Raw genomic sequence first — 12,334 nt, 5'->3', positions numbered from 1 at the left:
ACACTATACTGGATCGGCAATCACTTGAAAAACTACAAACCTCAGATTTCCACCACTTCCTGGTTGGATTTTTTCTCAGGTTTTTGCCTGCCATATGGGTTCTGTTATACTCACAGACATCATTCAAAGTTTTAGAAACTTCAGAGTGTTTTCTATCCAAATCTACTAATAATATGCATATCTTAGCTTCTGGGACTGAGTAGCAGGCAGTTTACTCTGGGCACCTTCTTCATCCAAGCTACTCAATACTGCCACCCATCCATAAGAATTAAATAACTTTACCCAGAAAAGCGCCCCAACTAATTTGAATTTTGTTTTTACAACAGTGTGCAGGCCACATCCCAACTTCAAATATATAACTCGGAGTTACCTTAAAATAGATTGATGTCTGAAGGACAACTAAGAATCTGAAATAGTAACAGCAGTCAATTACAAAGAATTGTACCGCTACAAGAAAATCAGTGTGCCAAGTAGTGTCTAAGATGGATGGGTGGGAATCACTGAGGTAACACTGTGGCAAAAGGATGAATGTACATAGATTATTAATTTGAATAACTAACCTCTTATGTAGGCCCTTGTGTCCCTTTTCAGCCCTCAGCCTTTTTTCTATTGGCTATAATGTCCAGTAAGCACAACATTTGGAGACTTGTATGTATGAAGGAATTTAGGCGTTACTTTTAAATAGACAATATTAAAATACTGGCAGTGTTGGGACGGCTGCAAAATCGAACTTTTTTTTGCTTAGAAAATTTCACTAACTACTTAAATATATCACATGTTGAATGTAGCCACTGAATGCTGTTTAATTAGGTAGGGTAGGCTAAACAACATCACAATTGCTTGTAATGAAATTATACCTTACCTGTTTGAAGTATATTTTTATATTTCATCTTCAGTTGATGCCAAGTACGTTTTCTGCCTGTTGGATTGCACCTGCATAAATATTAAACACACACACACACTATATAAAATGTTGAATAAGTGGAACACTCGAGATACAACTTCTTTTTTTTTTTTCAATTAATACTCACGCATTGACTCGGTCAGCAATTTTCTGCCACGCCAGCTCACGTTCTTTGGCTGCTGCTACTGTATTGCTTTTTTTCTTAAATATATATTCATAATCTGCATACGCATTCATTAATATTGATAACTCCACTAGGGAGAAGTAGGAGGTTCGAGCCATTTTTTTCTTCTGTGATGATGAATCATGTTATCTGCGTTCAATTGATGAGGGCTTTTTATCTCCTCATGCACGTGCTTTACTCAGGGTTAATTTAATTCAGTTGATTGAACTAATCGTTATCAGCTGTTCTGAAACCGAAAACTCAGAGTTTGACAGCTCAGAGTTCGTCAACCCAGAGTTCAGGTTTAAACTGAGTTTGTTAAACCTGCTTTCTGAAACAGGGCCCAGGTGCGACAAAACCAGGGCCTGTTGATAGTGTTAAGGCAGAGCAGTGCTTTATTATGGACAGACTTCTCCCCATTTTAGCTACTGTTGTATCAATATGTTTTGACGAAGACAGTATACAATCCATGGTTACTCCACGCAGTTTAGTCACCTCAACTTGCTCAATTTCCACATTCATTACGACCTTTCCCAAATACAATGTTTATAGTTTTGGAAATATTTAGGTCTAACTTATTCCTTGCGACCCATTCCCGAACCAACTGCAGCTTTTTAAGTGTTGCAGTAATTTCAGTCGCTGTAGTGGCTGACGTGTATAGTCATCCGCGTAATATCGACTCACTGGCCTTACTCACAGCCAGTGTGGATCACATTTAGCCACTTATGCAACTTATATTGAAGACTTAACACATTTTGTATGATATTTTGCATGACTTAATTCGTGTTTTATGTCCAGAATATTTGCAAATTATTATTAATTGCATAAATGTTTAGAAAGTCTATTACATCGATTTGTTCGACTATCTCCAGATTCGGTACTCCACTCTACAGCCTAAACTCGTCGACCTCGACATAACTGAGATGTCCTGTGCTAACGTTATCCAAGTCCTAGTTTAGCAATTCCCTTTGTCTCCCCAACTACATGCAATACTAGATAGCTAGCTATGTCTACAACCTCTAAAGTTGTACTGGGCGTTTCTGTGATACTTACGGTGAGCACCGTTGCAGGAGTGCATCTCAAGCAAAACTGGGACCAAGAGGTAACCAATTAACGTTAGCTAGCTAGCTACTAGCTAGCCTACGGACCAGCTCAGTTATTGTACACTCCAATTCCTAGATAACGTTAGCTAGCTAACTAGCAAGAAGTCATAGTAGGGTACAGTGTGGCCCATTCAAAAGTCCGGTGAAACTTAGCTAGCTACATTGAGAAAGTTGTAAGCAGAAACATTACCTTTAGCCAATGTTAGCTAACTAGAGTTAGCATCTTCATACTTTTCTGCTAGCAGACAGCTAACGGTAGATGGCTACATGCAATACTAGATAGCTAACTATGTCTACAACCTCTAAAGTTGTACTGGGCGTTTCTGTGATCCTTACGGTGAGCACCGTTGCAGGAGTGCATCTCAAGCAAAACTGGGACCATGAGGTAAACAACACCTCTAGCCATAATTTTAGACAGCTTTTACAGTGGTCTTTTTGTTTGTTCTTCATCAGAGACTGCATGCGGGAGTACTTAGAGACATTGAACGTTTGGAGAGGAAGAGAGAGAACCTGCGAGTGCTCGAACAACAAAGGAGTCTGACCAAGGAGCTCAAGGCAGAGCGCGACAGGAGAGAATCAGGGCAGCAGGGCTCAGACCAACCCCAGGCATAACAACTTCTTTGACAGCCTTCACAATTGTTATATAGCCACGTGTAGTGTAGTATGGTTAATGTACGTGTTGAAATATTGATAAAGCAATGTAGTACACCATAGTTTGTTTTCGAACTGGGCTGGGCTGTTTTTATGCAAATTGCCTTTTACAATAGACATCTTTGTAGATTCTCTGGCCAATGATTAATCAATTACGGGTTTGGAGGAAACGTAAACTAGCTGACACTGCAGAAGCCATTGCCACCCTTCTGGATAGCTATTGATTGTCACTGGTTTTGAAAAACATATAGGGCTATGCGTGGCATGCAGTTCGTTCCCTCAAGGTAGGCTATACATAGTGTTTAGTTAGGTAGTAGGCAACGCTATGATTTCTCTCATAGATTAAGGAATCCCTGAATCATACTGCTTTTATTAGAAAATGTCCTTACCCAATTGTTGCTGGTAAAACTAAAGCTCTTCACTCTCTACCCAGGAGTAGACTGTCTGACTCCACCTGGTTATGATGGAAAGTGGTGGTGAGCAGAGGGGCCAAGTGGAAGATGAGGCAATGTGCACCTCTGCCTCGGAGGGGCTAGAGGAGGGTGAGGTGGAGGGCGAGACGCTGCTCATCGTGGAGTCGGAAGACCAGGCCTCGGTGGACCTCTCGCACGACCAGAGCGGTGACTCGCTCAACAGCGATCTGGGGGAGGATGCCGAGGGTGGCTGGAACGAGGACATGGCCTTCTACTGCGACAAGTGCCACAAATGGATCCCCATCGGTGAGAGGAGGGCCAGGCAGCCCCTGGGGGAGAGAGCGACCTTTCCCTGCGACGGGGCATCGTTCTTTCTCAATATCATTTAACAATTGCAAATTTGTCACTACAATTTGGACAGAGTATATTTTACGCTGTTATTTCTTCTGTAATTTCAGTGGGGTTGGCCTTTTCTGTCCATCCATAGATATTATAAAGGGCTGCTGTTCAATATTTGGATGTCATGTCGTGTCCTGTTGCACCGTACATGCTTTTCAAATAAAGAATGAGAATGAAATGAACAGAATGCCTTGTCTCTTAGCAGTCTTTTTATTCTCATCCCCACCATTCAGCACAGCTGCACGGAGAGCAACCCAGCTACCTGAAAGGAGACAACTTCTTCAAGTTCACCTGCTATGACTGTACAGAAGATGTCAAGGAGACCTTTGAGAGGATGAGACTCACCTGGCAACAGGTACATGTGCCACAATGAAGCACTTTGGCAGTTTACAATAAAGAACTGATTTGCAGTGCAGCTTACGTAAGATAATAAGAACATGAACAGGGTCAAAAGAGGAACACCTTAATACAAACGTATGGGGCAAGATCCTTATCTAAAGTATGAACAAGTATAAAATTGCAGAGTACTATATAGTATATTGCTGTAGACTTATTCATTGATTATATTTGTTCTGGGCAACAGCCCTCTGAAATGAGTACTGAACGAATGTCATATTATTTTCCTGGTTATCACTGCAGTTCAGTGTGTTTTCTGTTTTATTTCAGGTTGTTATGTTGGCCATGTACAACCTTTCGTTGGAGGGCACGGGGCGTCAAGGCTATTTTAGATGGAAGGAGGACATCTGTGCCTTTATTGGGAGACACTGGACCTTCCTACTGGGCACCAGGTAGAAAGAAAACAACCTTAATTAGGTTGTCAGTTGGTAAGGTTTTGATAACAGTTTGCATACAACCCTAAAAATGTAAACAGAAAACCTGATAATTCTTCAGTCAATTATCAGAATATCAAGAGCGGAAATATTGGAACTTGACCCAACCTTTGTGGAAAGAAGGGCTATGTTTGAGTTATTCTTTACAAGTCTAGTATTTTGTAAATGGATAGTTTTTGATGCTTCACCTGCAGAAAGAAGACTTCCACGTGGTGGAGCACGGTGGCGGGCTGTTTGTCGGTGGGGAGTCCCACGTTCTTCCGCTCAGGGGCCCAGGCGTTTGGCGAGCCAGGCTGGTGGAAGCTGGTGCAGAACCATCCACCCACCCTGCGCCCAGATGGGGACAAGTCCTCGGTGGCCTCCCTAAAGTCTAAAGGTGAACTGCAGAACACTCATAAATAACATACGTTTTCACATTTTAAGACACAACCAAAGGATTATTTTATGTGTTAAATAGACTTATTTAGGAAAAGTCAAGGGGGGACATGACTTTAAAAATGACAGGGATATTACAAATGTTAAATTATTGTTAGAGGTAGTTAACCCTAAGCAGTTTGCAGAATTATGCAAAGTCTGTTGTGTGAATCAATTACATGTTTTTGAGGGATAACCAGCTACTGTTGAAGTGGAGTCCAAATAAATTCACCCCTCCAGGCGACTGTACATGCATGTGTTTTTGATTGAGCATTTAGAGCCCTTTTTGTTTAACCATTTTTGCTTAGCTGGCGTTTGTTACTTTCTCAGCCGCCTCCAAGCCAACCCTGGAGCCCATCATCACGGTGGAAGGCTTACGGAAGCGCGTGGGCCGTAATCCGGTGGAGAGTGCCATGCAGCTGAAAGAAAAGCGCTCACGCACCCACGAGGCCAAGGACATCCGGCGGGCGCAGAAGGAGGCGGCGGGGTACATGGATCGCAGCACCTCCTCCACGCCTGTCAAGTTCAGCGGCCGTGGCGGTGGGAGGCGACCCGACTTTGTCCTGGAGAAAGGTGAGGTGGTGGACTTCTCCTCAATGAGCTCCTCGGACCGAACGCCACTCACCAGCCCCTCGCCGTCGCCCTCTCCGGACTTCTCTGCACCCGGCACCCCCGCCTCCCACTCAGCCACGCCCAGCCTGCTGTCGGAGGCTGACCTCATCCCTGACGTCATGCCACCAATGGCGCTCTTTCACGGTAAGAAGTTGGGGTCCCTTGATATTGGAATTTTTAGTCTAGATAGAAAATGAAAGGAACCATTCAAAAAAACAGTTACTGTTTTAGTGGTAAGTAGTCCAAATTTGGCCCACGTGCAAGATGAGAAATGGTGTCAGATAGCATTTAATACCACAATGTAAGATTCGTGGGTGGGCCAACCAACAAAAAACGTCAACAATGGAGCAATATTCCAAGGTGCATTCCATGCCAATATCAATTTATTTCTAGGATATACAGTATCTGTCTGTAGTGCTATAGGAATGAATTACTTTCTGTGAGAACAACATTTCATAAATCATATTCCTCAAAAACGAAGTGGTATTTAATTAGTTGAAATGATCAGTGAATGGCTGGAAATCTCACAGAATGTATTGTTAATATTTCCCATTTCTGATTTGAAACTCCAGATGACGAGGAGCTGGACGGCGAAGGCTTCATCGATCCCGGCATTGAGTACATCCCCTCACCCAGCATGTCCCTGGGCACTGGCACCCTTGTCGTTCGCAAGAAGCTGCGACCAGGGGCACACATCAAGCAGGAAGCAGAGAGTGATGAAGAGGAGGGCCGTGGCCGGGACGATGAAGACAACGAGAGAAGGGGGCACAGCAAAGGCCAATCCAACGTGGCCAGGGGGGCGTGGGGTGGTGGGGAGAGGAGGAGGGGAGTCCTAACAGAGAAGGGGGAGGGTTTGCCTCCCTCAGAGCCCCGGTTTGCCCCCCTCAGCCTTTATGAAGAGCGCGTGCTGCTGCGGTGCCTGGAGGTCTGTCCGCAGGCGCTGGCAGTGACTGCGCAGGCCAAGCGGCTGCACAGGAAGCTACTGGTGAGGCATGCTAAACGTCAGAGAGGGCTCCCCCTGTTGGACATCGATCAGGCGGTCAGCGCCACCCTCAGTCTGGTGGGAGGGGTGTACGGAGCCCAGGAGGGGGGACAGGGCCGCTACGGGGGCTCCGGCACGGGGAAGTACCGCACCACCAGCCAGGACCTCCGAATCCTCGACCGCTTCCAGGTACACCTTCACTACCACGAGCACAGATGGCAAATTCGTTCACAGATCACACACACATGTATGCACGCTCTGTACTCTTGGTCGCTTTCGATAAAAAGTCTGCTTTGTGGCATTTATTATTACAATTATATTCCGATTTGTTATGAGCGGTCACGAACTAGAAGAACGAGAGGAATGGTTGGAATATTTCCAAACACATTACATCACATGCGTGATACATCTTTTGCTTCGATCACATGTCTATGGAATGCATTTGATCCCTTTTAGACAACGGTGTCCAGCAGAAGAGGGTACCACCAGCCCACAGTGTCCTTCTGGCACCGGATCATGGGCTTGGACGCCAGCGTAGACCAGGGCATCATCAGCCCGTACACCTCCCGCACTCTCAAACCCTTCATAAGGTATGCCACACGCCCTTACCTCCTTCATGAGGCACACCACATGCAGCCTTATACCCCTAATATGGTAAAAGACAGTTGTGACAACCTGACCTATGACATTAACCTGTAATTAAACCCTGATACTCAAGGTGAGGTATAACAATCACAGCATGGAAGGAATCAATATTATTGTGGCTCTATTCATGCCGTTATTCTCTGTTACGTGCAGTATGTAGCCCTCCTGAACATGCCCCTGAATGTGCCCAATATCTTTATTACATTCAGATTGAAATGCATTGTGAAGAATAGTCATTCCTCTCTGACACACAAATAAAAAGATCATGTCGCCTCTATTCATGGCATTTGTTTTCTATCCAATCTCCTGGGTCATATTCACTAGACACCACATCGAGAGAAAAAAATGGACTGAAACGGAGAGTGACAATTTGAACTTCTCCAATAAGAAACTTGTTTTTGTTGCGAATTTTTTTCCATTGCAAAACGTTTTGCTACGGTGTGCACTAATGAATCCATCACCAGGAGGGACTACGAGAACAAGCCTATGAAGCTGAAGCTGTTGACGGAGATCCGTGCCTACCCACACAGGAAGGACCCCCTCTGGGACCCAGATCCAGAGGCCCCCATCGACTACTGTTACGTCCGGCCCAACCACATCCCCTCCGTTAACTCCATGTGCCACGACATCTTCTGGCCAGGTAGGTGACTGAACAGGGCCTTACTATCATGTTTTATTTTTTATTTGACTTTATCATTTTTACATTTCAGACTAGGGCTGGTCGGTATACCGTATTTTACTAGATACAGGTATTTATGCACATACCGGTTTGGGTTTTTACTTTACCTTGTATAACGGTATTTGAATGTTTGGTTTGTTAAATGTGATACGCGGTGTGTAACATCCATTTTTATAGTTTACTCTGCTACTTGAGTCATCCCTCTCCTCTCTCTCTCCATGCTGCTTTCCACACAGACATAGTCCCAACCCCTGTCATTCAAGGAACATTTGTTATTGCTTGACCACGAGACACTTTCGTTCAGTCTGCATGGTCAATGCAGCACATGCAACATGTTGATGACAACGATGTTTTCACTTTGATCTTAATAAAAATCCACAAGTGTTCTATAATTACAATATTAGTTTCTGTTTCTGCAAACAGCTAGGTTGTATTTTCTTAGCAAGTTAAGCTAAATCGTGTTAGCAACTAATGCTAATCGCTAGCTAACTATTTAATAAAAGTACTGAGTCAGCGCAAACGTAGCTAGCTAATACAGCATGATACCAGTACTGGTGGAGGCTTAAATAAGCATGTTGTTTGTGCAACAGTATCTTTAAATCAAAGAGGAATAGGCAACGCATGAATATGTTGGCTATATGAATGAAGATTTAATGTAGCCAAAGATTATAGGGTCCCCTAGAAAACACTGAACATCACTTTGGTTCCTTCCTACCATATCACAAAAACTCGTAAATGGCATTTTCACTCGTTGTCATGTCAAACAACACTGTATTCAAAGTGCCCACTATTATTTATATTGTAACTATAGAATTATAATAAACATCATATTTGCATGAATCCAAAAGTTCACCCAAATGTTTTGCTCTAAATCGCAATTGCAACATTTGGTTAAAAATAAGGCCTAGTATTTTTGCCCATATTGCGGCAGTGTGGAAAGGATCTCAAATGAGGGTAGTAAATGCAGAAATTGATGGAAATACAGGAAATTATTTTAGGGTGAAGTTGAATTGAACAGTATAAAACAATCCGAATGGAGATAGACCCATTGAAATAATTTAGAATATATGTGTTGCCACGCACTACTCATGAAGCAAATTTAGAAATTTTATTCATCAAAAACATAAAATACCGTCCAAAATTTGAGAAATACCTTGATGTGATATTTTGGCCATGTCTCCCCGCCCTATTTCAGACTGGGAAATTAAAAAAAATTAAGTCTGTCAGATGTTTCCAGACCTCAAGTTGGCTAGTGTTGCGTTATGTTCATGTTCCAGGCCATTGGTTGTGTAGATCCAGCTATATGCCTCAATGCCAAATGAATGGAAAAGATGAGCACCATCTAATTTCCAGAGTTTAGTCAGTGCTTATCTTTTCCATTCATTTGGGGTTGAGGCATATTGCTGGATCTTCACAACCCATGTTGTGGGACATGGAGTCATCTTGACATTAGACTACTTTTAAAACATCTGACAAACATTGATTTAAAGTGTTGAAAGTGTAATATTCCTTTAAATATGTTCGTGTGAATGCAGATGGAAACATTGTCCTTGTAAAATAAATCACATGGAAGCATACAACATTGTGCATATTTATTCTACTTTAAAATATTTCCCTCAAAGTTTTAGCTTGACGGCTCTCTTATCAGGCGTGGATCTCTCCGAGTGTCTCCAGTACCCAGACTTCAGCGTCGTGGTCCTTTATAAGAAGGTGGTGATCGGCTTTGGGTTCATGGTGCCGGACGTGAAGTACAACGAGGCCTACATCTCCTTCCTGCTGGTGCATCCCGAGTGGAGGAGGGCTGGAATCGCTACGTTCATGATCTACCATCTCATTCAGGTATGATAACACAATAATAATAACTAAAAACAGCAATTAAAGGGTCACTATACTATTGTCTACATAAAAAGTGGTGAAGCACAGCTTTTATAGAGACTCTAAGCCACATTGTGTAGAGCCATACTGCCATCATATACATGTCATTGTAATATACACTGAGTGAACAAATCATTAGGAACACCTGCTCTTTCCATGACAGACTGACCAGGTGAATGCTATGATCCCTTAAGGATGTCACCTGTTAAATCCACTTCAATCAGTGTAGATGAAGGGAAGGAGGTCAAAGGAGGATTTTTAAGCCTTGAGACATGGATTGTGTATGTGTGCCATTGAGGGTGAATGGGCAAGATTTAAGTGCCTTTGAACGGGGTATAGTCGTAGGTGCCAGGCGCACCAATTTGAGTGTGTCAAGAACTGCAACGCTGCTGGGTTTTTCATGCTCAACAGTTTCCCATGTGTATCAAGGATGGTCCACCACCTTAAGGACATTCAGCCAACTTGACACAACATTGAAGCATTGGAGTCAACATGGGCCAGCATCCCTGTGGAACACTTTTGACACATCAAAGAGTCCATGCCCCAACGAATTGAGGCTGTTCTGAGGCCAAAAGGGGTTGCAACTCAATATTAGGAAGGTGTTTTGTACACTCGGTGTAAAGTTGCTGTACTGGCGCTTAGCTTTTTAGACCAGAACTAACTTGACCCTACGGCTAGAAATAACTATAAATAAATAAATAAATAAATAACCGTAAAATGAACTTAAATTGTTTGGATTGATCTACAACAGCACAGGTTAAGTGGTTGAAAAAAGGGAAGATGTCTTTTCAGGCAAGGTTCTCTTTTCCCCCACAGACCTGCATGGGAAAAGACGTCACTCTACACGTCTCGGCCAGTAACCCCGCCATGCTCCTATACCAGAAGTTCGGCTTTAAGACTGAGGAGTACATCTTGGACTTTTACGACAAATATTACCCGCTGGACAGCAAGGAGTGCCGACACGCCTTCTTCCTGCGGCTACGGCGGTGAGACAGGAAACAGGACAGGCCAGTATTCAAGCCATAGAAATATAATTACTAGAATGGACAATCCCAAGTAAATGAACGTTCCATTGGTGAACTGGTAGCCATATTGAGTGTACTAGTCAAATTGTCGTTGTCTATTGTAGGGTTTGTATTTCTATACAGGCAACCAGTCAGAAGGAGTAAAAAATACATCTGGAAGTGCCTGTGCTATTCAGTGTAGCCATTGTATGTTACACCGTTTCTTTGGTCATTATATTTGTGAGAATCTATGGTGAGGTGTATTTTTGTTGATCCACAGAAGAGACTGAAGGACGATATTGTATTGTAATTTTGTACACTCGCATTTCTGAATAATTCTGCAGCCCAAGTGGCAATTATATAAAGAAAAAAATCACTCACATTCCGAATTCTGTCTTCATTTGCTTGCTGGAACATACTGTACAGTGAGATCCAAAAGTATTTGGACAGTGACAAATGTTTTGGTTCTGTATTCCAGCACTTTGGATTTGAAATGATACAATGACTGAGGTTAAAGTGTAGACTGTCAGCTTTAATTTGAGGATATTGTCATCCATATCGGGTGAACTGTTTAGAAATTACAGTACTTTTACTCCGTAATACTAACATAATTGACAGAGTGAAAAGGATGCCTGTACAGAATAAAAAAGTATACAGCAAAAAATGTGGCAAAGCAATACATTTTTTGTCCTGAATACAAAGTATTATGTTTGTGGCAAATACAACACATGACTGAGTACCACTCTCCAGCATAGTGGTGGCTGCATCATGTTATGGGTATGCTTGTTATCATTACGGACTGGGGATTTTCAAGATAAATATAAAATGGAATGAAGCTAAGCACAGGTAAAATCCCAGCGGAAAACTTGTTTCACTCTGCTTTCCACCAGACACTGGGAGATGAATTTACCTTTCAGCAGGACAATAACCTAAAACACAAGGCCAAATCTACACTGGAGTTGCTTACCAAGAAGACAGTGAATGTTCCTGAATGGCAGAGTTACAGTTTTGACTTAAATATGCTTAAATCTATGGCAAGCCTTAAAATGGTTGTCTAGCAACAACCAATTTAACAGAGCTTGAAGACTTGTATAAAGAATAATGGGAAAATATTGTGCAAAGCTCTTAGACTTACTGAGAAAGACACTCCGTTATAATCGCTGCTAGAAGTGATTATAACATGTATTGACTCGGGTGTGAATACTTATGTAAATTAGATACTTCTGTGTATATTTTTCAATAAATTTGCAACAATTTCTAAAAACATGTTTTCACTTTGTAATTATGAGGTATTGTTTATAGATGGGTAAGAGAAAAATATGTAATCTATTTTAAATTCTGAGTGTAACAAAATTTGGAATAAGTCTACAGGTATGAATACTTTCTGATTAAGTGAATTTGTCAAAATACTTTTGGTTCCTTAAACTGGGGGGGACTATTTACAAAAAGTTATGTCATTTCTATGGATGAAAATACCCTAAAATTAAAGCTGACCGTCTACACTTAAACATCAGTTATTGTTTTATTTCTAAGCGCTGGAGTAGAGCCAAAACAACAACAAAATGGGTCACTGTCCAAATACTTTTGGACCTCAGTGTACATGCCTCTTAGAACTAGTGTTAGTTACTATAGCTAGTAGTATGTGTACCATTATTATTAT

General features: G+C 42.2%; 2 protein-coding genes across 3 annotated transcripts; both read left to right on the top strand.

The window, feature by feature from the left end:
• The first annotated feature begins 1,947 nt into the window (after positions 1-1,947).
• Positions 1,948-3,820, top strand: pet117 (PET117 cytochrome c oxidase chaperone). Its single transcript, XM_014131136.2, has 3 exons — positions 1,948-2,169; positions 2,624-2,776; positions 3,255-3,820. Exons 1-3 carry the CDS (start codon positions 2,074-2,076, stop codon positions 3,258-3,260), a joined length of 255 nt encoding a protein of 84 aa, XP_013986611.1. The 5' UTR covers positions 1,948-2,073; the 3' UTR covers positions 3,261-3,820.
• On the top strand, positions 3,255-11,056 carry LOC106564774 (cysteine-rich protein 2-binding protein). Of its 2 annotated transcripts, none has more exons than XR_006757985.1 (10): positions 3,255-3,540; positions 3,867-3,988; positions 4,300-4,421; positions 4,658-4,839; positions 5,208-5,633; positions 6,062-6,660; positions 6,928-7,061; positions 7,581-7,756; positions 9,418-9,634; positions 10,487-10,695. XR_006757985.1 is itself a non-coding variant. In XM_014131135.2 (10 exons), the coding sequence occupies exons 1-10, from the start codon at positions 3,282-3,284 to the stop codon at positions 10,658-10,660; spliced, it is 2,385 nt and encodes a 794-aa protein (XP_013986610.2). In that variant the 5' UTR covers positions 3,255-3,281; the 3' UTR covers positions 10,661-11,056. The 2 variants fall into 2 exon arrangements, 1 of the variants encoding a protein (XP_013986610.2); XM_014131135.2 differs by having other exon boundaries at positions 9,444-9,634; positions 10,487-11,056.
• Positions 11,057-12,334: the final 1,278 nt, after the last annotated feature.

Source organism: Salmo salar, chromosome ssa12, assembly GCF_905237065.1.
Source record: "Salmo salar chromosome ssa12, Ssal_v3.1, whole genome shotgun sequence".
NCBI classification, from domain to species: Eukaryota; Metazoa; Chordata; class Actinopteri; order Salmoniformes; family Salmonidae; genus Salmo; species Salmo salar.
This window is presented reverse-complemented; position numbering and strand designations above follow the sequence as displayed.

Coding starts and splice junctions, on each gene's coding strand:
- pet117 (XM_014131136.2), top strand. CDS start 2,074: ATGTCTACAACCTCTAAAGTTGTACTGGGCGTTTCTGTGATACTTACG. Junction 2,170..2,623: donor AGCAAAACTGGGACCAAGAG/GTAACCAATTAA, acceptor GTTCTTCATCAG/AGACTGCATGCGGGAGTACT.
- LOC106564774 (XM_014131135.2), top strand. CDS start 3,282: ATGATGGAAAGTGGTGGTGAGCAGAGGGGCCAAGTGGAAGATGAGGCA. Junction 3,541..3,866: donor CCACAAATGGATCCCCATCG/GTGAGAGGAGGG, acceptor CCCACCATTCAG/CACAGCTGCACGGAGAGCAA. Junction 4,840..5,207: donor GGCCTCCCTAAAGTCTAAAG/GTGAACTGCAGA, acceptor TTACTTTCTCAG/CCGCCTCCAAGCCAACCCTG.